The sequence below is a fragment of the Diaporthe batatas genome (genome assembly GCF_019321695.1).
Source record: "Diaporthe batatas strain CRI 302-4 chromosome Unknown Contig00002, whole genome shotgun sequence".
Taxonomy (NCBI): Eukaryota; Fungi; Ascomycota; class Sordariomycetes; order Diaporthales; family Diaporthaceae; genus Diaporthe; species Diaporthe batatas.
Genome location: NW_025408549.1, coordinates 1,835,884 through 1,861,080, shown reverse-complemented (window position 1 = coordinate 1,861,080; position 25,197 = coordinate 1,835,884). Strand labels below are relative to the sequence as shown.

The 25,197-nt window shown below is 56.7% G+C and overlaps 3 protein-coding genes across 3 annotated transcripts; 2 read left to right on the top strand and 1 right to left on the bottom strand.

Moving 5' to 3' along the window:
* The first annotated feature begins 536 nt into the window (after positions 1-536).
* On the top strand, positions 537-5,426 carry KVR01_001269 (glutamate--cysteine ligase). The gene is made up of 6 exons (XM_044785880.1): positions 537-1,322; positions 1,391-1,463; positions 1,529-1,594; positions 1,676-1,827; positions 1,881-2,592; positions 2,649-5,426. The coding sequence occupies exons 1-6, from the start codon at positions 1,312-1,314 to the stop codon at positions 3,714-3,716; spliced, it is 2,082 nt and encodes a 693-aa protein (XP_044649224.1). The 5' UTR covers positions 537-1,311; the 3' UTR covers positions 3,717-5,426.
* A 5,990-nt stretch (positions 5,427-11,416) lies between these two features.
* Positions 11,417-13,258, bottom strand: KVR01_001622 (uncharacterized protein). Its single transcript, XM_044784715.1, has 2 exons — positions 13,227-13,258; positions 11,417-13,113 (listed from the first exon to the last, which is right to left on the bottom strand). The coding sequence occupies exon 2, from the start codon at positions 12,497-12,499 to the stop codon at positions 12,179-12,181; it is 321 nt and encodes a 106-aa protein (XP_044649577.1). The 5' UTR covers positions 12,500-13,113; positions 13,227-13,258; the 3' UTR covers positions 11,417-12,178.
* Positions 13,259-16,845: 3,587 nt separating this feature from the next.
* KVR01_001919 (uncharacterized protein) lies at positions 16,846-22,706 on the top strand. Its single transcript, XM_044793338.1, has 4 exons — positions 16,846-18,592; positions 18,651-19,905; positions 19,967-21,311; positions 21,885-22,706. The coding sequence occupies exons 1-3, from the start codon at positions 18,561-18,563 to the stop codon at positions 20,147-20,149; spliced, it is 1,470 nt and encodes a 489-aa protein (XP_044649874.1). The 5' UTR covers positions 16,846-18,560; the 3' UTR covers positions 20,150-21,311; positions 21,885-22,706.
* Positions 22,707-25,197: the final 2,491 nt, after the last annotated feature.

Sequence of the window (25,197 nt, the reverse complement as noted above, 5' to 3'; positions counted from 1 at the left end):
TGGGCAAGTACTTAGGTGACAGGCAGGCTCTGTAGCTTCCTTTGTGCTTGGGGGCACAGTGCTGGCAATGCTGCCAGCCAGAATCCAGCAACCCGCAAGATCATGGCAGAACTATGCCTCTCTGTACTACAATATCGAGGAATTCATCCAGCCTGGTGCATTGGCAATGCTGGGTGCCTAGGTACTTGAATGTCCAGTAAATAAACACTTGAAGCCGTGGTGGGAATTGGCCCGTCGTCTTAGTCGAAGCCAAGGGTTAGGGGATGGTGCTCAAGTCCGTCGTTCGTTTGAGCGAGGGACAATGACCAGCCGCCGACTCCGTCTGGGGACCAGGTCCAAGCATACATAGCACATGGTAGAAAAATACTTACCAAGCGGTTTTATTCTTGATCAATCACAACCAGCAGAGTGGCCTGCAGTCAGATGGAGTCACTACAAAATGGCAAGGGCGAGACTGCTTGTCCGATAAAGGCGTCTGGATTTCTAAGCAGCATTTTCCCAACTGCGGATGAAAATTGCTGCTGTATAAATAGGTAGTCTATCTACGCGCGATACGCACGATTTGTCGGCAGATGGGCCCACTATTGCAGGGTGGTTTGTTTGCACGTAAATGGTGCATCATCCGCGACTCACTCACTCGTCAAAGAAAGAGGCAAAACCCAGTCCAGCAAAGCCTACTTTTACAAGCGTGGCCTAGTAACCTAGGTACTTGAGTACTTGAGTAGTCTGGGCTTGCTTGACTGCGGTCCCGGCCGTCCTCCCGCGAGTCGGCGCTCCGTTTCCCGCTCCCGTACTGTGCCCATTCCGTGTCGACGGGTTTTTTCCTCTCCCACCTGCCTCCCTCTACAGTCCAGGCTAGTTAGACTGTTCCATACCCGGCTTCTCATTACGTGTACAGCTCACAGGGAGTGCGGCGTGGAGCATCGCTGCCCACCTCGCTTGGTCAATCATCACCCAGTCGCCGTCCAGGGATATTGCGCGACCTAAGCGCGGCACACCACCCCCGACGTTGATGCACTGCGGCAATAATAAGCCCCTTCTTGGTCTCCTTCGCTAGAGACACACGTCCTATACCTCAACCTGTTGATCTCTCTCGTCAGTCTCATGCCCGTTGCCCGTTGTGATCCAGTCCGGCGTGTTCTGACCCCGCCAACAGCCCGAAAAACTTCACCGGATCATGCAGTAAAGTCGCTCGGGCCAAATTCGGATATCATCGGTATCCAAGACGCCTGAAGCGCCCCGACAGAGTGCACTTGCCGCCTCGCCCATCACCAACGGTCGAATCTTGCGGCCAGTAACCACTCACTCATAATGGGGTTACTGTATGTCGATGCCCCAGCCCGTTCCAGGGTCCTGTCTCCGAATATCCTTGCTAATGACCTGTGTGAAGAGCCCTCGGCACGCCTCTGGATTGGCCAGAAGCTAAGCAACATGCCGATCAAGTCCGTGAATGGGGAATCAAGGTGAGGAGTGCTTTCCTGGCCATCGTTGTGCATCACATTAAGCATATCGCTGACCCTGGGACCAGCAACTCCTGGAGATATGGAACAAGGCCAAGGGGAAAGAGTCAGATGCTTTGCTTTGGGGTGACGAGGTACCATTTCCAAAAAAACACCGTCCAGAGTGCCATGTCGCTCGGAAAGTGGCCCCTCACTGACACCTGAGTTCCGTCCAGGTTGAATATCTCGTAGTGACACATTCGAAGGACGACCCTCGCGTCCTGCTATCCCTCAGGCAGGCAGATATCCTTGAGGCCTTGGCATCGGACACCAACCTCGCCGCCAAGGGTGGTTGCGTGCCAGCTCTTCAAGATGTAGCCGGAGCAAGGTTAGTCCAAACCCAGACGTGCGTTTCTACCGGTCAGCTAAACCACGCCCCAGTGCCAATGAACCCCTTCCTGTGTTCCACCCTGAATTTGGAAGATTTATGCTGGAAGCAACTCCTGGCAAGCCGTGGGGCATTGAATTCAGAGAACTCCTGAAGGTGGAACCAGACATGATCCTCAGGCGAGCCATCGCAAAGGACCACATGAAGCCAGAAGAGTTTCCCATAACTCTGACGACTTTCCCCAGGATAGGGAGCCCCGGCGTCTTTACTGACCCACACTACCCGGTCTCTGGGCCTAAGCTGCGCTCACAGTTCGTGCCTGACGAAATCGCGAACCCTCACATCCGTTTCCCAACCCTAGCTGCAAACATTCGCTGGCGGCGAGGCAGGAAGGTCCAGGTCAATGTTCCAGTCTTCAAAGACAAGAACACACCCTGGCCGTGGAAGGATCCCACAGTGAACTACGATCTTCATCACTGGCCAGAAGACGATGATGTGAGGAACGGAGCCGCTCCCGATAATTTTATCCACATGGACGCCATGGCTTTTGGCATGGGTAGCTGTTGCTTGCAGATCACCTTCCAGGCCAAGAACATCACCGAGGGCAGGAAAATGTACGACCAGCTCAGTCCACTTGGGCCCATCCTACTCGCCTTGACGGCGGCTACGCCTATTTACAAGGGCTTCCTGGCAGACACAGACGTGCGGTGGAACCAGATCAGCCGAGCGGTCGACGACCGAACCCCTGAAGAACTAGGAGAGAAGGTATGTCTGAACGTGAGCACTTTCGCAATGGAATGAACCCGGCTGACTTTCACAAGCCTCTACAAAACGACCGTTGGCGAATTCCCAAGTCCCGCTATGCCTCAAATTCCACCTATATATCCACCGACTCGCGTCTCCGGCCCGAATACTTTGACCCTGACCTCGTCATCGACGAGTCCATCAAGAAGAAGCTCCTCGACGGCGGTATGGACGACCGGCTAGCAACGCACTTTGCACACCTCTTCATCCGTGACCCCATCGTCATCTTCAAGGAGGACCTCGAGACCCTAGACATGAGCAAGACGGACCACTTTGAGAACATCCAGTCGACCAACTGGCAGCATATGCGCTTCAAACCTCCACCGGCCGACAACAATATCGGATGGCGCGTCGAGTTCCGGCCCATGGAGATCCAGATCACCGACTTTGAGAACGCCGCCTTCGCCGTCTTCATCGTGCTAATCACCCGCGCCATTTTGTCCTTCGACCTCAACTTCTACATCCCCATCGCCAAGGTTGATGAGAACATGGAGACGGCTCACCGCCGCGACGCTACCCTCAATGAGAAGTTCTACTTCCGCAAGAACCCCTTTACGACCCGCTCCCCGCGGGCCAGCGGCGCAAACACGCCCAATGGGGGCATCAGCAGGCCTCCTACGCCGCTGGGTCCAGTCGAGGACGAGTATCGACTCATGAGCGTCAATGAGATCATCAACGGCACCGCCGCCGCCGCGGGAGACCACGACCGGGTCGCCGCGGGCGACGATGCTCTAGACGACGGCGAGAGCTTCCCGGGGCTGATCCCCCTCGTCGAGAGCTACCTGGACAGCGTCAACGTCGACGTCGTCACGCGCTGCGAGCTGGCCACTTACCTGGACCTGATCCGGCGGCGCGCGAGCGGCGAGCTCTGGACCGCAGCCAAATGGATCCGCCACCTCGTCGCTGGCCACCCGGCCTACAAGGGAGATAGTGTCGTATCCGAGGAGATCAACAAGGACATCGTCGGCGCCGTCATAGAGATCGGAAACCGTGAGTGTGCTGGCAAAGGTTTCGGGGACTTGAGCCACGTTCCCGGCCTGGAGAACCTCCTGGGCAACTTCCGGCGTGGCAAGAGGTGTAGCTAGGACGAACCATGGTTTTCTTTTCCCCACAGGCAAGGTGTATTTGAGAAGCAGCCGCGGTGCCTGTCCGACTGATGTAGCATTCGCATTTGTATTCAACACGGGCTCCTTCAGATCGGTCATCGGCCGAACCGGCACTGCTCCTACTCGACGGATGTGTCTGGCTCGCGCGACCAGCGTTTTCGTTTCCTAGACGCCATAGAAATCACAAGAACAGTAATATGAAACTCATCGACGGATCCAGTTTTAGACTGCCGTATGGGCGTTGGAAATCCGAGGTGTCACAGCCATCAGTGTATTTCGGACTCAACTGGACCATAACCTTCTTTCCTTGGGACAATGCTCGTGGAGAGTCGCCGCCAGGTTTTGTGTCTCTTCGCTATATACTTAAACCCCAACCTCATATATGAATTTTCCAATCGGATACGCGGTATTGCTTGGCGCAATGTCCGAGACAGTATCCCCGCTTCAGCACGACAGCCACAATGAGCTGTCTTGAGGCCAGACTGATACACGACACCCGAAAACTGGTTCCCTTACACCAGGTACAGATAGTGTCTACCGGTTACCGTCCATGGATAGAAGCCATCATACCTTGCTTTTCGTGCCTAGTCCGCAAGAAATGCTACGGAGCTCTCCTGTGAGTCAGGTGTTGCTGGCTAAGCAAACCCACCAAATGAAGCAGTATTATCCCACCACAGCCCTTAAAGCTGCCAATTAATCGCTCTTCGAGGTCGAAATGTAAGCCCCACACAACGTCCTCAACAAGCACGTAAGTATCCTGTCACAAGACTGCTGCTTAGGCACAAGCATTGACAGAGAGCCTACAAGGCAACCGGAGAAGCCTGAACGACACGGGCTCGGGCGGCAGCACAGCACGACGGCCACCAGGGAGGTGCGGACTTCAGACTCTCCAATATGATTCCCCGGGTACGCCATCCGCGTCCCCCTGGTTTACCGTGCGAGGATTACTGCCCTCAGGGGGTGTATACCTCCTCGACGACAGGCTCCACAGTCTGTTCGCACAATTGCACACACATGCCCAAAAGCTAAGCAGTCGAGCCGAGGCAGATCTGCTGGCCGGGGTATTGGTGTTGGGGGGTTGAGCAAGTGTGTGAGCACTAAACAGGGGGAGGTTCGTCCTTGAGTGCGTGAAGAAGTAGTGTCGACACATCGCAAGGAAAAAGGAAGGGAAAGCACAAGGTACATTCGAAACCCCATCAAAGTCCCTGTCTCCCATCCCAGCGAAGGGAAAGTCCGTGTGGGGCCCTCTCATCATCCTGTTCTGGCGCGCCTCGCCTGTTATGCCTTTCGACGTGAACGTCATACTGGTCTGCCACTCGTAGAATTGCCTCCAACGCACGTGTTTCCCCCATGAGGCAGGTCGGCTGGGGAGGCCGAGGGCGGGCGCTCTTCAGCCAGAAGGGAAATCTCCTAGGTCGAGCGATGGCCTCGAACGAATCTGACCCAGCACCTCGGTATGCTCGGATGCAGGTTGTACAGGTACCAAAGGTACCAACCGCGGACCATTCTTTTTTGAGAGGCGCACATCGCTGCATCTATTCGACGCGACGCTACCTCTAGGGGGGAGACCCTCCAGGTCGGGCAGGCTGCAGTCTTCTACGGGCCGCGCACGTGCACCCCTCTGGGGGAGGGGGGAGGAGGGAGGGCTCGGTGAAGGGGAAAAGCAGACACCTCCTTATAGGATGGCGGGCAAGAGGCACGGGAATAAAAGGAAAAAGTAGCCAGAGGTAAGAAGCCGCTCAGAAGCGCCACATGGCGTCCCGACGGAAGGTATAGACGAGACTTTGACAGCTTGCCAAGGGCCTCGAGGCAGGTCTTATCACAATATCGGACCGGGAGCTGCAGACCTGGCAGCCTCTTACCGGCTGTCATCAAGCCATCAGATGGATCAGGATCTCAAGAAGACATGGGGCTCGACGAATGATGTCGACGGCAGCTCCCTCCGGGCTTGATCCTACGCCAAGGGGAGGGACATCAGGGAGGGATCCTTTCAGCGTAATGGTGAAGAAAAACAAAGAGTTCAACGTGTTCCATCACGTGTGGTCTCACTTGACGACGTCTCTCAACGCATGTCTCAGCTCTCCGTCCGATCCCCGTTACCTACCTAGGTACAGCCACACTACAGGTCAGAAGGGGAAACTTGAAGAGAAGCAATCCAAGGCAATACACACCCGAGGCATAAGATACGAAGTCAACGGCCTGTCTTGTGTCGTTTCTGGGCGCGCCGGTCCGTTACCAAAGAGAAAAGAACACACATGCCTCTTGGTGGAGTTTCAGCCCCCAGACGCCATCGACCACCGGTGTCTGCCGCTTGGATGGGCCAGGAGCAATCGAACACCGAAATCTGTATGAAAGCGGCTAAGATCTCCCCGCCCGACACGAGATCAAGTCGAATCTCGATAAGATTGAACGGGCTGGGATTTATCATGGGATGTGGGGGCAGGCTTGGGAGGGTGGTCAGCGTCTTTTGTGGACAAGTCCAACCGAGACGACTGGCACGCACCTGGGCACCGTACATAGTAGCTCGCCATACTCAAGCGAGATATGGCCAGACGGGGTTCGCGACCTTAAAAGGTGGTTCAATGTGGGAAATCGTACGTTCAGGTACTTGTCAAGACGTCAGCGCTACTCAGTGTGGGCAAGCACCGTGGACCAACGGCGCGTGTGGGCCGGGCCTGCTCCTCTTTTTTTCGTGGTGAAATGTGACAGGTCACAAAGGCTGGTCACCCACAGTCGGTTACATTCCGAATAGACATTCCGAATAGAAAAGGTGATCGGGATGGCCACCCCAAATGCGACCCGTCAGATCTTGAGCCGATCTTTCCTTCAAGAGACCCAAGGTTGACGGCGCAGAGTCGGCCCTCTTGCCTTTTCTCGCAGGCTGGTAGTGAGCGGTGCTTACTCACATGTTTTTTGGTCGGTTTGGCATCGTCAGATCCCACACATAAAGGGGAAATTATCGCGTCTTCTGTCTCACCTTGCCCCGAGGCTCTCCAAAATGCGACAGGCTGCCGGATTGCGGCGGTGCATCGAGCAAGTCGACAACACAGTCAGACCTGCCCACACCTCTGAGGCCTAAGCAACAACTCTGCCGGGCTGCCGTGGTCAGGTAGCAGGCGCGGCCTGGACTCTCACAATGTCGGCATCCCGACGGCTTGGTCACAATCCGAGCATCTCTCGGGATACGTGTTGGCAAGAAGCTGCGGCCGCTCGCCCGAGAAGGCTCGTGTAACGGCTACCAAGCCGCAGGTTGCATGAACCCAGAAATATACAGCCTCAAAAGGGGCCACACGCACTTGTGATGGAGCCCTTGGGCACGCGAAGGGGAAACCTGTTGGTGGTAGACGTGACCCGACGTAGAGTAGTTGTTGGGCCGCGACTTCAACCAAGGCGTACGGGTGGTACTTACATGGTGGTCGGGATGTTGGCTTGGTCTATTGCGCCCCGTGCCGCCTGTCATCACTTTTGGCGTCCTGTCTACTGCCCGCGCGCCCAACCAATGTCCTCGCCTGCTATTTTTCAGCAGCCGTTGGCACGAATCAGGGCATCCAACGTCCCTGTGGGCTGGCAAGCCACGCTTGCTGCGTCCCATATGGAGCACTTGTGCGTGCCTCGAGTTTGCACAGCCGTGATCACGAAGTCGCACAATTGCCTGCTGCTTCCGAGGCTCCCTTGCTGCCCAAGTAAGGACGGCATCTCCATAGTGCAAGGGCCTGTGACGTGATGGAGCGCTGTTTCTGGAATGAGAACCCCCAGGCTTTCTCCCTTGTGCGTGGGAGCCTCGTGCCTGCTCGTGTACTATACGGCTTCTTGCGAGCAAGCGACATGACTGCCTGAAACTTGAGCATTGACTGGAGGTACACGGTGTATTGAGGAGTGCACACGACCTACCGCTTGTTGAACATGGAAGACAAGCGTCTTTCTGGGTATGGACACTGTGCCATGGGGCCAGATCCTCTCCTCTCAACAGCGAGATGAGAAGCGGGAGGATCGTGGGTGGCACTCCCTGCCGACACATGACAAACTACCTGGCATTCTAGAGCCTTGTGATCAATACTAAGGTTGCAGGTACCATGAGATCCTGGCGATAGTCTCTATGATATGATGATATGTCGGCGAAATGTCACACCTCCTTCACTCTCTTTGCCATGCTGTGAAGGTTCCTCGAATGTATTGTTACCGCACGGAACGGAACTAGACCTGGGCGACGGGAAGTGCCAGATAGAGGAGCCTGCGCTGCCCTGGACTTTCTGTCAAATCTCGCGTCAGAAGTAGTCTCCTTTTTACTTTTCGCGGCAGGCCAAGCCCAAGGTTCTGACAGAATTACCGCCAGTATGGAGTGATCTAGATAGGTCCGATGAGATGATCGAGGAGGCCAAGGGTCCGTACGGATACCCAGGTCTGGGCTCGTATGGGGACTTCGCCGTTGGCAGCTGAGATGCAGCAGATCGGGTACAGTAGGCTTGCCCCGTTGCCCTCTGCCCTGGCTCCTTAAAGCAGCCGGCGAATCGCTTCCAAGGCCAAACAATTGCCCCTGGTTGATCATATGTATCTACTGGGCAGCCTTCAGCCGGCCGCACATGGCGGCAAGGCAAGCAGCCTCAACTGGGCTATCGTTGCCGCCAGAGCACAAGATGCCTTGTCCTGCAGCATAATGGAGGCGGTACAAGATGCGTATCGCACAAAGGTCAGATGCTGCATTCCGTTGTCTCCCCAGAGTGTCTTCACAGGCTCATATACGAGACGTGTGTTCCGTCCAAGCCCTGCCTTGCATGGGTTTGAATCGGACAGAGTGCCTCGCGAGATTGTGGTGCAAGTTTGTGCCTTCGAGGTGCCACCAAGGTAGTTGGGTTCGTTCCTCGCTGCATGCTGGCACAGCAGGGTGCAGCAGGTGCACAACCTCCGTATGGCGTCACGTCAACGTCGAATCGTGCTGTGTTATGTAGTCGTGCGCTCGTAACACTCGGAGAGTTTTCGAGTTTGTCCACTGCTTCCACAATCTCACAAGCACGAGGTCGCTGTCTTGGAATAGACAATTGACGGGAACTTGCGAAGGATAATTCTAATCGGGACAATGCTTTCACTAAGCCTGGGGCTAATACTGGCCACGATAAATGGATGAGACCAGCTCCACCGGTCCGCAAAACCATGAGTTGGCCGCTGCCGCTCCGTACGAGCACCACGGCTGCATGCTTAGGGAGTCAGTCCCATATTGATGTTGTCTGACAGAAAATTGTCGGCAGCATTCAGTGGCAGCACGCCCGGTCTCTCGCCCGGTGGATGTACACTCCCATGACAGACCTGTGGATCGGGCTCACAGCGAGGCGAGGGAGTTACTTCTCACTGCCAAGGTGGCTTCTCACGCCCGCTTGGGGGACACGACTTCAAGAAGTCATGTCCCGGTGCCAAATCAGATGCTTTTCAAGCCTTCGCTCGCAATTTTCTTGGTGTGAAGCTCAGTGGCAGGCGGCAGTGCGGCGAATCGACGGCAGTGTCCATCTCCTTGCTTCGGATGGGTAGTCAACCCTCGCAATACATTGTTGCTTCTTCGAAAGTGACAGGTGAGATGCCTCTGCTTCTTCAAGCAACGAAGACCTTACCGCCGTGCCTAAAACCATGCAAGGTTGACGGTTGACAGCTGCTTGTGCCCCCCCCAGATTTCGTGGCCCCCAAGAACATGCAGGCTGCAATGCATGGTCTTAAGTACACTGACGGGGCGGACAGCTGTCCATGGTTGTGATGAAAACATCGCCCAGTCAATTTAAAGCATAGTATGATCCAGAAAACGCAGGTCTCATGCTTTTGACAGTTTCCAGGACCATTGGATCCGATCCACGCAGAAGACCAGGTGACCAGAGGCTTAAATCTGAGATATCGGCCACTGCTGATCGCAGAGCGGTGCAGTGGATTTGGTTCAAGACGGAAATCTCAAGCGCGCAGAGCCACTGGCGAGCCGTCCGTACCGGGGGCACAGCGTGGCTGAGAAGGAGGGCATGCATTTTTGTACGTGTACATATCTCGCTTATGATTCTGCATGTGGGAGACGACCCGGAGGAAAGGTCGCGGTAGCGAAGAAATTTGATTGCATGCGGTCATGACCGGATCTGAGTGGAAACACGGCTATCTCTCGCGGGACCCAGTGTCTGCAGATCAAGCCCCGTAGTGATCGATGCCGTGATTTGACAGCTCTTGATGGACATTTTTCCCAGATCGGCAGCTGTTCCCGGCCGCCTTGGGACTTTTACCCTGTACGGAGTAAGCATTGTCATCGAGGATCGTGTGCAGGGGCGCCCACTGGGGGAGGTGGGCACTGGACCGGATTATGTCTGCCAGGTCGAATGATTCGAGATCACAAGGTCACCCGCGGGTGGCCCCGTCGTGTCGATACAGTTCACGCAAACTCCATCCTGAGCGGTCAGGATTTGGATGCAGATTCAGGATGTCACAATTCCACACCGTTGTCATCAAAGTCTCCAAGCTTTGTGTGGGGAATGGGGTTCCCGCCAAGAAGCTCTCACGGCCTGTGATCGTCTCTCGGGCATTGAGACAGGATATGATGATCATGAGGGACAGTATGCTGGAGTGTCATGGCGTCAAGCGCACGACGCTTGGTGATTTCCGGGGATTGGCGCCTATTGTTTTAGTTCTCATCTTCCCGTTGAGCACAGCGTTGCCATCGCTTCCAAAAACGTGACCAAGCAGGCCAAAGGTTGTTGTCGTAAGCGCACGAGGCGTTAGGTGAGGTGGCAGGACACAATGGTTTATTAACATTATAGCCCATTCATCCACCGACAGCGACGCGGAGGCACCGGCAGCCAAGGCTCACCGACAACCTTGTGGTGATTTCACTGCTTGTGCCACAGTACAAGTACCATCCATATCGGCACTCCCTTTGTCCGACACGATCGGAGAGGGCCCACACAGTCCGGAAAGCAGGCGTGGGGCTCACCCTTTCCTGAAATCTTCTCGAAGCTTGAAGGGAGGGGCCTGCTGAAGTGATCCAAGGGGCCGAGTCGTTGCAGTATCAGGGGCAAAAAAACTGCGATCCCAAAGTGGATGCCACAGATCCAACCGCAGCAGGGGGCATCACGAACCTTAACGCGGGTGCAAACAGCTGTCAAACAAGGGGCCCACACCTTGCCAGCGGGTGGGCGGTGACGACAAAGTGGCAGGTCAGGATTTGACGAGGTCCGCCCTGCCACGTCGTGTTACTGTCGTGGGGTTCCGGACTGCCGGATGGCCTCCCGCCCAAGACAATCACCCCCCTTTGTACTGTATGTAGAGCCTCACTGTGTTTGTAGGCATCTGTGTCGAGAACAAAATGAGCTGAGTACTGCATGACAGGATCCGCTGTGAATTTTCCAGAGTTTTTTCAAAGGGGCCAACGTCGGATGCTACGCGCAAGGTAATCGAGATCGGGATTTAGACCCGCAGATTGTGACAGGATGCCATGTTAGGTTCCAGCCGAGCCCAATCTAGATTGTGGACGGAGGTACATGTTCTTGTCGGCCTGAATCAAACACTCGAAGTCATCGTGTCGTTCTGCCTCCGCCCAGGAGGCGCAGCTGATCTGTTTCTGGAACAGCTGCAATATCGGAGGCCACGGACGTGGTTGATCCTCCGGAACTCTCGAACCTGAATAGACCAATCGCGATTTGTTGAAATGTGGTGAGTAGTGGGCGGAGGTAACCGTAGGTGACCAGGTTTCCAAGCCCTCCCCGGACCCGTGTGGTGTCCACACCGAAAGAAATTGTCCCCTAAGGCGACCATCAACTCAGATTCCATCGCAGCGGTGGACTTCATGCATCTGCCCTGGTGAACCCTGTTCCTGCCTCGAGCGTGAACTTGTTGTTTACAGCTGAACTGAAAAGGATGGTGATCTTGATTTTTTTTTTGAGGGGGGGAGGGTGGTCCTCGGCGATCTGCATCGGAGGCAGACAACCTTCGCGCGTTCACATCTTTCTCACAATCTCACAGCTCGGTGACGGGCTATTCATACACGAGGTCCGAGAGAGGCGGCATGGGGAGCTTGTCTTGCAGCTTCTTTCTTTCTATAAGCAGTGGTTGTAAGACCTGGATGCCTGGCGCGGTGGTGGTGGATCTGTGTTTCGACAGGTGTGCATTGAGTTGCGTTGCACTGTACGACGCGAGTCGCAAAATCTCCGTGATGCCAGATGGACCCCGTCAGATCGCTTTGCTGGGATGCGTTTCGTATGGATATTGCCGAGTCCCAGTGTGTTGCTGGGTCCAATAGTGAGGCAGCTGAGTGGTTGTGCGAGCCACCCCCCTTCTTACCCTACCTCTTCGTTGTCCGTTTCGGCGGCTACTGAATGTAGTGAGCGTAAACATCTATTGCTCAACTCGGCCGCTAACACAAACACCACCGCGGCCGAAAAAGAAGAAGAAAAACCGAGCCTAGTAGAGTAGGCCGGCCTGCACAGCTAGCTATTTTTGAGACCACTGTGGAGGTCCCGGGTTGCCGGCGTCAAAGCGGTAAACTCCAAGTAGGCGGCCAAACGCCCCAATACTACCTGCCCGAAGCATCCACGGCGGAGTCGCTGTTTCTGCCAGAGCTCGCAATACGAAAGGAGATTTGGCTTGTGAGAAAGCACACAGTATTCCGGCAACCAGGTTTCCGTGCTCACAGCAGCTACCGCCCCCCCAGGGCCCGGGCCGCAAGGAGGGAAGGGCTGTAGATCACAACAATCAATGAGTATTTTCGTCCCATCCGACAATGTGGCGATACGGTAGTATCGTGTCATCGGGGGTGCAACGGGGTTCTCTGCAACGGCGATGCAGCTGGTTCCTTCAGGCGAAACAAAGAGCCACCAATCGCCCGAACGCGAAAATCAGCCCTCCAGATTGTTTATTGCATTTGGTGCTCGGCGTGAGACCGCTGCACAACACATAGTGGAAATGCAAACGAGAATGTCCGTGGTCAACCACCCTTCGTCCCGGATGTGGCCTGATCATTGGGATGGAGGAAATCGTGCCCGACGGGCCACATAGGTCGAGAGCGGTTGGAATATTGCTGTCGTCGATAGCCGCATTCGTGATGGGATTATCCTTGTAGGCAGATGCGTCCCCCCAAGGTCAGCCACGAGCATGATTTCTGCAGGAGGACTGCATCAGGTCAGCCACCTAACCATGTCACCTTTTGCTTTCCCCGTGACGCCTAGAATGCTCGATTGACCATAAGTGGCTATGGTTTGTTGCCGGGACTCGGGTCTCATGATTTTCAAGATCTTGGTTCGTCCCAAAATATGTGTTTCGACAATCACAGCGTTCTCACACCCGAGATACTCCCGGTCACAATTCTGGTGCGAGAGGAGCCTGTCACGCCGAGTCACGGCCAATGCGCTGGCTCTGGCTGCCTCTATAGCAGCATCAGCAGGGCACACAAAACTTCAAGCAAACGCCTGGGGCGTGGTCGTGAGCATGTAGAGCCGCGTAAGGCATGTCCGGGGTTAAATCGTCCGGGAGACCAACTTGTCTGTTGTCGCCTTTGCAGCGCATTCAGTGTTTGGACGGGGATCCGGCGGGACCGGACGACACAGTTTGATACGGTTTGACAAGAACGCCCGCCGTTGAATCGAGTCGGGCGCCAGACAAGCTTTTCCCTGGCATAGTCTAGCTGGAGCTTGTAGAGTGAGAAGGTACACCGCACATGGTGAAGTGGCCTGCAGCGCAGCCCGAGGTGATGGCCAATCTGAGCAGATGGATGCGGCGTCCGCATTCCTGTCGTTCTGCGATGGCGTTCGGACCCATGGATGGACCAAGGTTTTGCAAAAGGATCTTGCGTGGAACTCAAAATGTGGTGTGACAACAAACTTCAGTATCCGCCTGCTCAGTGCCGGCGCTGAGGTTTGTGCCCGATAGGCTGCCGCGAGTGGGCTGTTGTTGGGTCGAAACAGGCTATCGCAGATCTGAGAGAAAGTTTGAGGCTGCCAGATCTGGTCAGCATCTTGGGTCGATTCGGCCCATCGAGCCGTCCACGGACCTCAGCAATATGCTCCAGAGGCCGTCTCACAGGCACGGCCTGATTTGATGGGTGCAGCTCTCAGGAGTCTGTTGTCGTCAGCGCTGAGAATCGTGCCAGGCGCCGCAGGTAGTACTCGGTAGCGGACGGTAGGTGCTGTGGTCCGAGTGGGCCTCGGTTGTTGGCCTCGCTGCCAACCTCGAATCGAAGCTTGGCCACCAGCCTGCCCAGCAGGCGACTGCGAGTGCCCGGGGACTCATGCTCGGCGACGCCTAGAGGTTGTGCTGGTGGAAGGCCCGGTGGCAAAGTATAGACGGCACAGCAAGCAATCCCATCCCACAGACAGAGCCTTGGCGGCCTGGCCGTCTCGTAGGAATGTATTCTTGCAGCGCGGCGGACCGGAAGACGAGCATGTTGGCTGGCGGGGCGGCAAGAACAAGAAGGTCGGCGGCGGATGCCATGTCAGCATGTCGGACCCGCGCTGGCCGGCCAGCTGACCCGGGACTCTGCCGGGACACGCAGCTGTTGCTACCGTGCACGGCGCAGGCTGTTGATTTGACGCCAGGCGCGACCAGTTCCAAGGTACGCGGTTGAGGATGGAACGGCGCTGGAACGGCGCTAGAACAGCCGGAGAAAACGACATTCTCAGGGCGTGCTGGAGCGCCTTGCACGGGGCATGTGAGATCCAAGATTCTAGCCGGATCGGGCCTGCAGATGGGCCCAACATTGCCTAGATGGGCCCCAGACTTCGCAAACGCACACAGCATCATCGCCCACCCTCACCACAGCCACGGCAGATGCTGAGGAAGACTCAGCGGGCCGAGGAACTCGTGGACAGTTTCGCTGCGCTATAAAGGCCAGGCCTTGTGGCCGCGGCACAGGACTGCCGATGGCAGGTCTTGACGAGGAGTGGCCTCCTTGGGTGTGGTGGAGGAGGTGGTGGTGGTGGTGTTGTTGCAGGCAGACCCTGCAGCACAGGACGCGGGTGGACAGGCAGGCGGTGCATCTTGCGCAGGGCAGGGCAGGGCAGGAGCAGGGCAGGGCAGAGCGTCGGGTCCAGGTGTAGACTACACCACTACCTACCTACCTACCTAGGTAGGTAGGTAGGCAAGTACTTAGTACGGAGTACATGGCAGCAATACAATGCAAGCCGCCCATCCTCCTGACAACACCCTCAGCAGCAGCAGCAGCAGCAGCAGCAGCACCAACACCACCACCACCACCTCCACCACCTCCATCGAAATGCAGGCAGGCACACCTTCGATCAAGCTGTCAGAAAGGCGTGTGTGCGTCGGGTCGGGTCTAATTACCACGTCGCCGGCGGGCCCCTGTCCCCTGAGCCCGTCCTGTGCGTGGCCCATCCGCTGCCGCTGCCGCTGCCAATGCCTGTGCCCACCCACAAAAAGTCGCACCACTTTGTTGTCAAGAGAGATGAGAGATTACCGCTCCTGCATATCGGCCCCCCCCCTGCCATCATGCTAGGCAATCGAGATACTATCGACAGTACAGCGATCTCTCCTGCTCACTGTCCCGGCTCCCAGATTGGGCCCTGGGCCCGATGACACGCTGCTCGGCCATAATTCCCATCTTGTCCATTCGACACGAGCCGCCTTGTCTGCCACTCGGCCGCGGGTCGCCACCTCTTGGTTCTCACAGCATCTTGCTGCAACACGGTGCCGTGGCCGATCTGCCTCTGTCCCGTCCTGGTAATCCAGCCCTGCCTGCGTCTCGAAACATCGGCTGGGGACCTTCACCTGTCTGTCACCCTCCCCCACCAGGGGCCCAGCTCGCCCATCTGCCCGCCCCGACCTCCGCGCTAGATCACGCACATCAAGCAGACCACGACAGGGGACACGCCGCGGGGGGCGGGAGCGATACAGGCTGGTACCACAGTAGAAGGCTTCTGCCACCACGTCTTACTCGCGCGGGCAAGCTGTCTCCGGCCGAGCCCAGACAGTCATGTTGCCTTGAGCTCGGCCGCTGGAAAAGCTTGCGATCTCCCCCGGATCTCAACGCAACGAGTCCACCTGCCACAGCACTGCACCTCCTGCGCTGAGCCCGGCAGCTGCTGCGCACAGCAGAGCACTGAGCACAGCAGGGTAGGGCCAAAGGGAAAGTGCTGGCTGCGACCTTGCCAAACCCAACCGCGTTCCATCTGTTCAGAATATATACCACTTGCAACCCTGGGCGCCGGCGCCGGCTCAATGCTTTTACCTGATTACGTCTGGCTGGACGCGAGATGCCCCGAATCCGCCTCGAATCCTACCCAGGGCAACTTCCAAGGGATGAGGGCCACGCCGCACCGTCCCGTACCGTACCAGAACCTTGGTTGCCACTCACTGGCTGACTTGCAGCAGCGACTGCGACCTTCCACTGTTGCGCCAGACACCCCACAGTAGGTCAGGGTCTCCTTTTCCGCGCCTGCTGCCGGGGCGCGCTTAGATGGTGGTGCTGTTCTCACCAGGTCTTCCACGGACAACGACCACACAGCAACACAAATTCATACAGATAGGCAGACCCGATGACACGCAGTGGGCAGGCTTCGTGTGCACAGAGCCTACAGAAGACGAGGACGAAGGATCCAGGTGTCCCCGTCCATGGCCAGGGCCGCTCTCGTCCAACAAGCCTGCACCCTGTCCCATAGCATCAGCCCTGCACTATAAGTGCATGAACATGTACTGTACAGATCGCGGGTAGATACCAGGAACAGGAACACAGTTCACTGCTGAGGCCAACCGCCTCGCCATCAACCCCCCCCCCCTGGGAGAACCTTCTCCCCCACCTCACGCCAATCTGTCCTGTCGTGGTACTAGCGTCTTGCAGGGGTACTTGTTTCTGCTGCTCTCAGATTGCCCCGGTTTTCCACCCATCGACATCTCATGTGCAGGAGCAGGGAACAGGGCTCCTGGGCATCGGTGAGGCACCTGGGTGGTCCACCCCTGCGCGGTGTGGTGGTGGTGGTGCGTGCCTCTGGCGCAGCCGGCAGGGGAGGGTATTGTGCATGTATCTTTTCTGGGCTGTACCTCAGCGGGTACATCTGTACACGATACGTACCGCACGAGGACCCCTGCCGGCGCAGATACATACTCGGCCTACTTATTACCTATCGAGCACCAACTGAGCATGGGGACCGCAAAACTGCCTAGATGGGGTGGACTGCACAGCACTGGACCGTACGGTACTGTGGACTTTATCTGTTCCTTGCTGGATGGACATGAACGACCTTTGGCCTTGCCCCAGCGCCCCAAAACCAGACAAACCGCGCCTCGAGTTTCTCATCCCAGGCCTGTCTTCCCTCTTGTTTATTAAATCTTAGCCTTGTATCCTTTTTCTTCGGCAACTTGGACAAGTGCCTCCTTCCCCCCCTCCCCTCTCTGCAGCCAGTTTAATGGTAATTATTATTGTTGTTATCATCGATGCCATCCCGCCCCGTCTGCACCTCTGGCCTGACCTCTAACCTCTCTGACCTCCGACTTCTCTGACCTGCCACTTTCCTGCGTGCCAGCCTGAGTGCGTGCCAGCCTCGTCCACAGCGCCCACTCTCGACCATTCCTACTTCTACGCCTACATCCAATCCCTTCTTCGATCTGGATCTGGATCTGGATCTCAAATCCGATCTGGCGGCTTTTTTTTCTTCCCACACGTGGCGAACCCACATCGGCAACGGTTATTTCTTGTGCACGCAATTCATCCGCCTTCGAACCACTTTCTCGGCCCTCCCCCCCGCCCGCGCCTTGATCAGTTGCGGTGACTCGGCAGCTGCGTCAAGAGTTGCAATTGCCCTCTGCGCCATCGCAACCTTGGAAACAGCCCTCCGGCCCTCCCCCGCATACGAGTCGGGCTGCATTCTCAATCACCACCGACCAGCAGTGGACCCATTTTGACTTTGTCACTTGGCCGAACCTTCTTGACCGCACGATCCATAGTGGTTCGCCTGAAACCTTCGAAAGGAGCTGCTGCGGCCACGCACTCGACGCTTCCATTCAGAGACGCTTTCTTACTCCCGGCCTGCGACAACCACATCGGCGCACATCTGCTGAGCCAAGACACCTTCACCTCCCCCCGTTCCTCTCACATCCTGGTGACCGCACTTCCGGTTTTTGTCACCCCGCTGGCACTGGGATCCTGCCAGCTCGCGCCGCAACCGTGCTCCTCTGAAAGGTCGGCTGTCTCTGCTGCACTGGGATATTTCACGTTGGCCATCCCACACTACCCATTTGCCTACCGCCCTCCGCCTACCGCCCTGTCCTCGGCTCGACTGACTCACCTTGGTTCAAGCAACGATCCCCCGCTGGCCTCATTAAAAAGCTAATCTGCGGCCCGAGCTGCTACCTACTACTCGCGTCGAATAGCGCTGGGGTTTTCGCCACACTCACCACTAAAGTCGTCTTGAGCCTCAATCCGGACGGGCGTCCCAAGAAGAACCTTACGGGCTTGTAAACTCCTTGTTCTTGCAAGCTCATCACAACGCGGAACCAGAACCCTGCGTGTTTGATCAGAGTGTGTGCGTTTGTGCGTTTGTGCGTGTGAAGTTGCCCGCCGCCTATCCATAAGGCCTCTTACAAGGCACTGTCTCTTCGGCCGTGATTTACTCGCCTGGTCAACCTCGCTCGAATTGAACTCTGACAAGAGCTTACCAACCGGCACCGCGGCAATCGGACACTAGGCATCTGTCTTTGATCGAGTCGGATCGGGCTGCGAGATCAGACAGTTACCGCCCATTAGTCATTGCAAGCTTTGCATACTCCTGCAGCGTGGATCGTTGTGCCGTCAGATGAATTAGGCTGGGCACATCGCATTAAAGCGCTGGGGTGTTGACACGACCGTCTTGATCCTGTCCCGTTATGGAATTGGGCAACACCGCTGGCAGGCAAAGGTGTGGAAACTCTACTCATATATTCCTCGGTCCGCCCTATCTAACACTTGAGTCACAGCTCTCACTCTTCTGCCAACCACTCTGATCCTTACCACCACCGACCAAAAGGCTCCTGGGACAGACCATACAGGGAAGGTCCGGCCATGGCGACTGCCACCTTGCTCAATCCTGCATCTCACTACCAAACCCAACAGCCCTCGTACCCATCCAACTACTCTCGTTCCACTGCTGGCTCAAACATGCCTGGTATCGTCTCCCCCGTCGAGCCAAGGAGGCGGCCAGAAGAGAGTGAGCCGCAGCGGCAGTCGTTGCCATCGATACAAGAGGTCATCTCTGGCACCAAGCCTCCAGCATCGGCATTTCCACCGTCTCTGTCGACTTCGGTCCAAGGCGCCCCGAGCCTGCCATCTCCGTTCGCATCCTCAACGTCGTCGCGGCCATACGCCGACCTTTCGCCTCAGGACAAACATCCTTCGCCGAGATCATTACACAACCCGCCGTCCTTTCCCACCAGGAGCGAGCCGATGCCTCCATTTTCCGACCCTTCCAGGGCTCCATTGTCCAGCAGGCCGCCGGCCCTCGCGCCAGTCAACAACTTTTATCCTGGACCGCGGCACTCTCCCCCTCCGTTGAAAAATGAGCCCCACCCAGGGGAGAGGCAAGCAGAGGCACACAGATTAAATGGCTCCTATCCATCAACGGCTGCAGAACAGCAAAACGTCCCTTACGCACAGCAGAACCAGTTGCCTGCTGGGCAGTTACCCCTTTCGGCACATCCCATGTCTCCACGATATCCTGGACACTCACTTCCGTCGCCTTTCGATGGCTCACGCTCGTCAATGCAGGAAGACTCTGACTACCTGAGGAGGGAGAACAAGTACGAGCAGACGCTGAGCAGACACTTTGAGGCATGGCAGTACCAAGAATCACTTGCCAAGGTATGGAGCTTGGCACCGGGGGCTGCGCAGCACCGAATGCTGACATTTGACCAGATCGCGTCCGGGTCACGGACAATTTTCAATTTTGCGGATGCATACGGTCGCTGTGCCGCGGAGGAACAAGGCCCTGGCTCCCACCCCATGCCCACACGGTTGCCTTCAGAACGCGAGATCGGAGACATGTTAAATATGGCGGAGTGGATGCGCGGTATGTTGGATAACCTGCGGACAATGGTTCAGCAAAGCGTCGTGATGAACGACCGAGCGCGCGAAGCTAGCCGGGGCAAGGGACCGTACGAGGATGAGGACATGGCCATGTACGGCGACGGCATGAAGTCTGCTTACGAGATGGCGGGTGTCAAGAAGCGGAGAGGAGTAAGCGAACGCAGACCAGACCCCTTGACCCACACGGGAACTTGAACTAATCATGCCACAGCGTGCCGCTCCTCCTGGCCGTTGTCACAGCTGCAACAGAATCGACACGCCGGAGTGGCGTCGTGGTCCCGATGGCGCGCGAACGCTCTGCAACGCGTGCGGCCTACACTACGCCAAACTGGAGCGGAAGAAACAAATCGACGCCAAGAACATCCGGCCCAGGCCCTCGGTTGAAAGAGGTTAGCCCGTGCGAAATTCGGGGGGTGGGGTTGTCAGGGACAGCCCTGACAAACGCTGGGCTAAGAACAGCAGCGGCCCTGCTGGAGACGACGCATTATCAAGAATCCAACGCATCGTTGTATGCGCCAGCATCTTTTGTCGTCGCTGTTTCAAAAAGTCGCCAAAAAGTACAGCATTTACCGGCAAGCCAACGCCGGTTACGATCACTACTAGCACCGCAGGCATCGAGAAAGAAAAAGGAAAAGGCACTGGGTCTCATTTTGCAAATTCGGGGGCAGGTTCCAGGTGGCAAACGCCTACGTCATCATGCTGTGTCTCATTTTATACCCAAATATATCAGGTCGGACACGAAGGATACGCGACAGGATCCGATCAGCACATTCTATTTCCCACGACAACACCGGGGAGGATCTTGTAAATACATCAGCGGGGTCTGTTAACTCTGGGAACTGGACTGGCCGCGGCGGGGCTAATTTCTTCCTTTTTTTTTGTTTGGGTGGGGTGGGGATGGTATATAACTGGCATGAGAGAGGCGTTTTGTGAGAGCTGCTCAATGTGATGTTCAGACGTCATGAAGCCTTTTTTTTCCCCTCTGCTGTGGGGAGTCTCTTCTGCTATTACCATGCGCTGAGCCTCGATCTGGGAGAAGCATGTACATACCGCTGTCGTCATCATCATTATCATCATCATCATCACCACCACCACCACCACCACCGCCATTACCATCGATTTTTGCCAAATTGATATGAATGAGACGCGCAAGGCGTCCTCTTCCTGCCCATATGTGGACAAGCCGATGTCGAAGAAAGCATCCAATGGCCGGGGTGAAAAGGGAAGCATCCGAATCCCAGACTTTGGTCGCCGTTGTCTGAGCTGTGGTGAAACCGCCCTCGCAGCCCCATGGACAAGAAGAAAAGCACGACACGGGACGGAACTGACCAGTGGTGGGCCGGCCAAGAGATCTGGCCCATCTGCCGAACGCTGGGATGGCACTGATCTCATCTCAGGCATGATCAGGGCAGAATGCCCGCATCATTTGCCTGATTGACGCACAAATCCCAAGTCGGGGGCACGCAACTACCCTACAGAGACGGAACTAGATGGATTGTCCCGGGGCCGAGCTTTAATGGGGCTGTCAGACGGCGCGATGACCGGGGGCTAATTTTGTAAGTCAGGCATTAGTGCTTCTTCTTTTTCTTCTTCGCTCGTGAGTCTCTCTTTTGGGTACGCTAGGGAGTGTGGACGCGCAGCAATCCGCCGCTAGTGATCAACCACACGAGATGAAGACCGAGAGATCTGTGTTGGCGTGACACGGCAACTGCCTGTGCTTGCGTACAATATGACCGGTTGCCCTGCTTTGGCAATACAGAACAAGAATTTCCAGAAGGGGAAAAGGATCAGATATGAGCCAATGACCCGCGAAATCCTTCCCTGAATCTACGACACTCATCGCACATGTCCCGTGCAGCAGGCGAGATTGGGACAAGCGGCACGCCACGCCTCGGTACTGTACCTGTGAAGAAGGCATATGCGGGAGAGGCCAGTCCAACTACCTTGGCAATAGGCCATTGGATGAGACACAGAAGGTCGAGGTTGCATTATACGTGGAGCTGGCAACCTCTCGTCCCCTTTCAGCTTTTTCCCATGTGGCCCATCCCCGACAGCCCCACCGTCAGAACGTACCAGCAGCGTACACATAGTCTGAGATATCCAGCAGCTGACTTCCGCCCGTGCCTTAGCCTCTCCGGCTAGCCCAGCCCAACCCTAAGTCACGCCCTCTCGGGAGTTGAAGGTTTCTTCTGGTGAAAATGTCTTTGCCCTGGTTGCCTGGGCGGTCCCCCTGCTTGCCGCGCTGGGAGAGGGAGGAAGTCGTAAGATGAGCTTTATCAGATCGAACGGCCTCGGCCGGGATCACCAGTCGAAGCTAGCCCCGGTTCCTATACGCAGAGCAGGAATCATCAGGGCCGTGACAGCGGTGGGATTGAACATTGGACACTCATCTGTCGGCAGAAATGTCGGTGCGACGCCCATGTGACACTCTCCGCGCGCGAGGCTGTACCGACTATGAAGGAGAGAGAAACCAACCTTCAAGGTTACGGATGGGACGAGACCCGTGAAAGGGTCACACATCGGGCTGGCATCCGGTCTAGTGATTCATCTACTCGGTACTGCTGGTGGATGGGTGGCCGGCAAACAACTTGGACGGGTTGCCAAGTGCGGGAGGGCAGCCCGAGCTTTTCAACACCCAATTGAATATCATAGTTTGGGCGTGAAACATGGGTAGGGCCCAAGAGCGAGGCGTAATATCGAGATTGTGATCTCGATAAGCGTTCCCGCGCCTTGCAGATTAAGCTCGGCCGATATTTCTTTTCCCTTTCGCTCCTATAGCCCACGGCAGGGTGTTCGTTCTATTGGGCGTCGGTGGTTTTTCTGTCCTGCACCATCGTCCCGATCCATCCACGCGAGTCATGGCTTCTTCTTCGCGACAGTTTTCTTCAGCCCTATCTATGCTGTGGGTGCATGCGTGCGTGCGTGCGCGTGTGTGTGTGTGTGTGTGTGTGTGTGTGTGTGTGTGTGTGTGTGTTTGGCCCACGAGTTATAATACGGCAATGGAGGTTACCCGGACGGGGACCCGGACGGGGTGACGCTGTTCGGCACATGGTCCATGGGCATCTCGTAGCTGCTGCCGTGCGTGCGTGCGTGCCCAGGTGCTGTCTGGACGTCCTGTGAGATCTGCCAGGGAGGCGTACCGGGCCGGTTCTACGTCTGTCTGGCCCTGCTAATTAGGGGCTGTGGGCTGGGAACCCCGGGATGGGCTGGGCCGGATAGATTTGCGAGTTGGGTTGCGGTGTTACGTGCTGCTACTACTCTTGAGTGGCTGCCGTTTCTTGCTCGGATGCTGCATCGTCGACGACAAAGTCTATCTCGCATTCGGACAGCGAGTCATGGGGGCAAATGCTCTTCCCGGTTGGGCGGCCTTGAGGTTTGCTGCAGAGCTGCAGGCCTGGGCTGACGAGCTGCCGACGGCGGCGGTCGAGGTGAACTCTGATGAGGCTTTTCATCCTCTCCTTTTGCTTCATGCAGGCATGACGTGACTGGTCGAGCTTACACCTGCCAAGGATGGGAGCGGGTTGAGGGCATTGAGGATGGGTGTTCGTGTGGGTTTCATCCGGAATCTAATAACGACCAACAGGGACGAGAGATGGGTGCGGAATGTTGATGGAGGACTGGCTCTGGCTGGCTGGCTGGCTGGCTGCAGCATTGAAAGGCTTCATCGCCCAAGTGCCGTCTTGTTCCCCAGATTGCTGGGGGCCGTGTTGCAGCCGCGGTGGGTCCGAGGGTCGTCCCGCCAAGACCGGACGCCCACTCTTGAGTGCCTGCCTGCCTGCCTATCTGCCTGCCTACCCGGCCTACCTGCCTGTCTTGCCGGTGTCTGGTCTGACGTTCGGGACCAGGAAAAACCCTCCAGGCCCGGCTGCAAACATGCAATCGCCCAAGGACCTATCAACCCAACCTCGTCGTCGCAATCTCAAACTCTATCGCAACTTTATCTTCCCTGGCCCCCCTGGCGGCCGTCGCTTCGCTAACGAAATGCAGGTTGGATGCTTGATGCCTGGTGCCCGGGTGCGCCTCGTTCATGCTTGCTCGGTGCCAGGTTGGTGGCTTGCTTGGATGGCGTTCGTAACTTGAAGATGCACATCCTGACATCCCGGACCATCAACTATCAACTATAGTTCCTCTCACATGCCGAGACGACTGTTCGACGGCAATCTTGTTAAGTTGGCATGGAGCCTCACTTGAAACCCCCGTTCGCAGCCTGCGGAGCACTCAAGATCTGGCCTGCCAGAGACGCGCAGCAACAAGAGACGAACAGCCGCCGCCGGCAGCCTCTTGACCACCTATATTTGCATCGTTAGGGACTGCCGTGAGCTGGCCTCCTGGCCTCCCAGGCAGGCTTGGCAGGGCCCTTGCTGAGGTTGTTTTCATCACTGTGTGTGCCTTGGCACTAGACTCTGCTGATCTGTGTCCCGTGTACGTGTGGCGCCAGCGCACCACCGCACCACCGCACCACCGCACCACCGCACCAGCAGGGCGAGATCTGGCCCATCATCTGGGGGTGGATTGCGGCAAGTTCCCGCCACGCAAGAGCAGCTGAGGCAGTCCTTGTCCACCTTTGCTGCCCGCTTGTGCAGCCAGTCCGTCAGCTCGGGAATTCTTGCGAGCCAGCGTTTCGCGCGGGAACGAGCTCGCATCGCATCGCATCGCGTCGCATCGCATCGCATCACCAGATCACGACGCAAAAGCAATGCAAGACACCACACCCCCAGAGGGCCGAGCCGTGGACCCCAGCAGCGCGCCGAGTCTCCCTCCCTCCCTGCCTTGGCCCCAGACGAACGGCTCCACCAGCGCGCCCCGTGGCCACCCGCATCGACGGGATGGGTTCGGATGGGCCCAAGGCGTACGGTGCGAGATGCCTTGGTGCATGAAATACAGATCATCATTTGCAGCCGTCTTTTCTCAATCTCCGAAACGAAACTCTACCCGCAGACCCGGCGCTGGTCTACCATGAACCGCCCGGCACATGACCTGCGACGAGCGGTTCCAACAGCACGGCCGCTTTCCGCTCCTCCCAACGCCGCCTGCCGCTGCCGCTGCTGCTGCTGCTGCTGCTGCTGCTCACTCCCTTGCCGGACAGGCTGGCCAGCCGATAGGCCCCATGAAAATCCAATGAATTGGTAGCAGTTCTCTGTGAGACTGTGCCGGATCATGGCCATACTTCCACCATGCCGAATCGACCCTGCACAATTGCTCCAAGGCAAGATCTGCTGTGCGCTGTCGCGCTGTGCTGTGCCGTGGACTGCTTACGCCCAACAGCAAGCTGACACAGCAGAGGGACAGGCTGATGCAGAATGCCGCCTCAGCCCCTGCGGCTCCAGCCAGAATTGTGTCGGCCATCATCTTCCAGAGGGTACCTTCGAGCGCTAGCAGGCCAAGTGTTGTCTTGCTTTCCTTTCCTACCGCATCATACCGCATGACCTGGTTCACACGGCG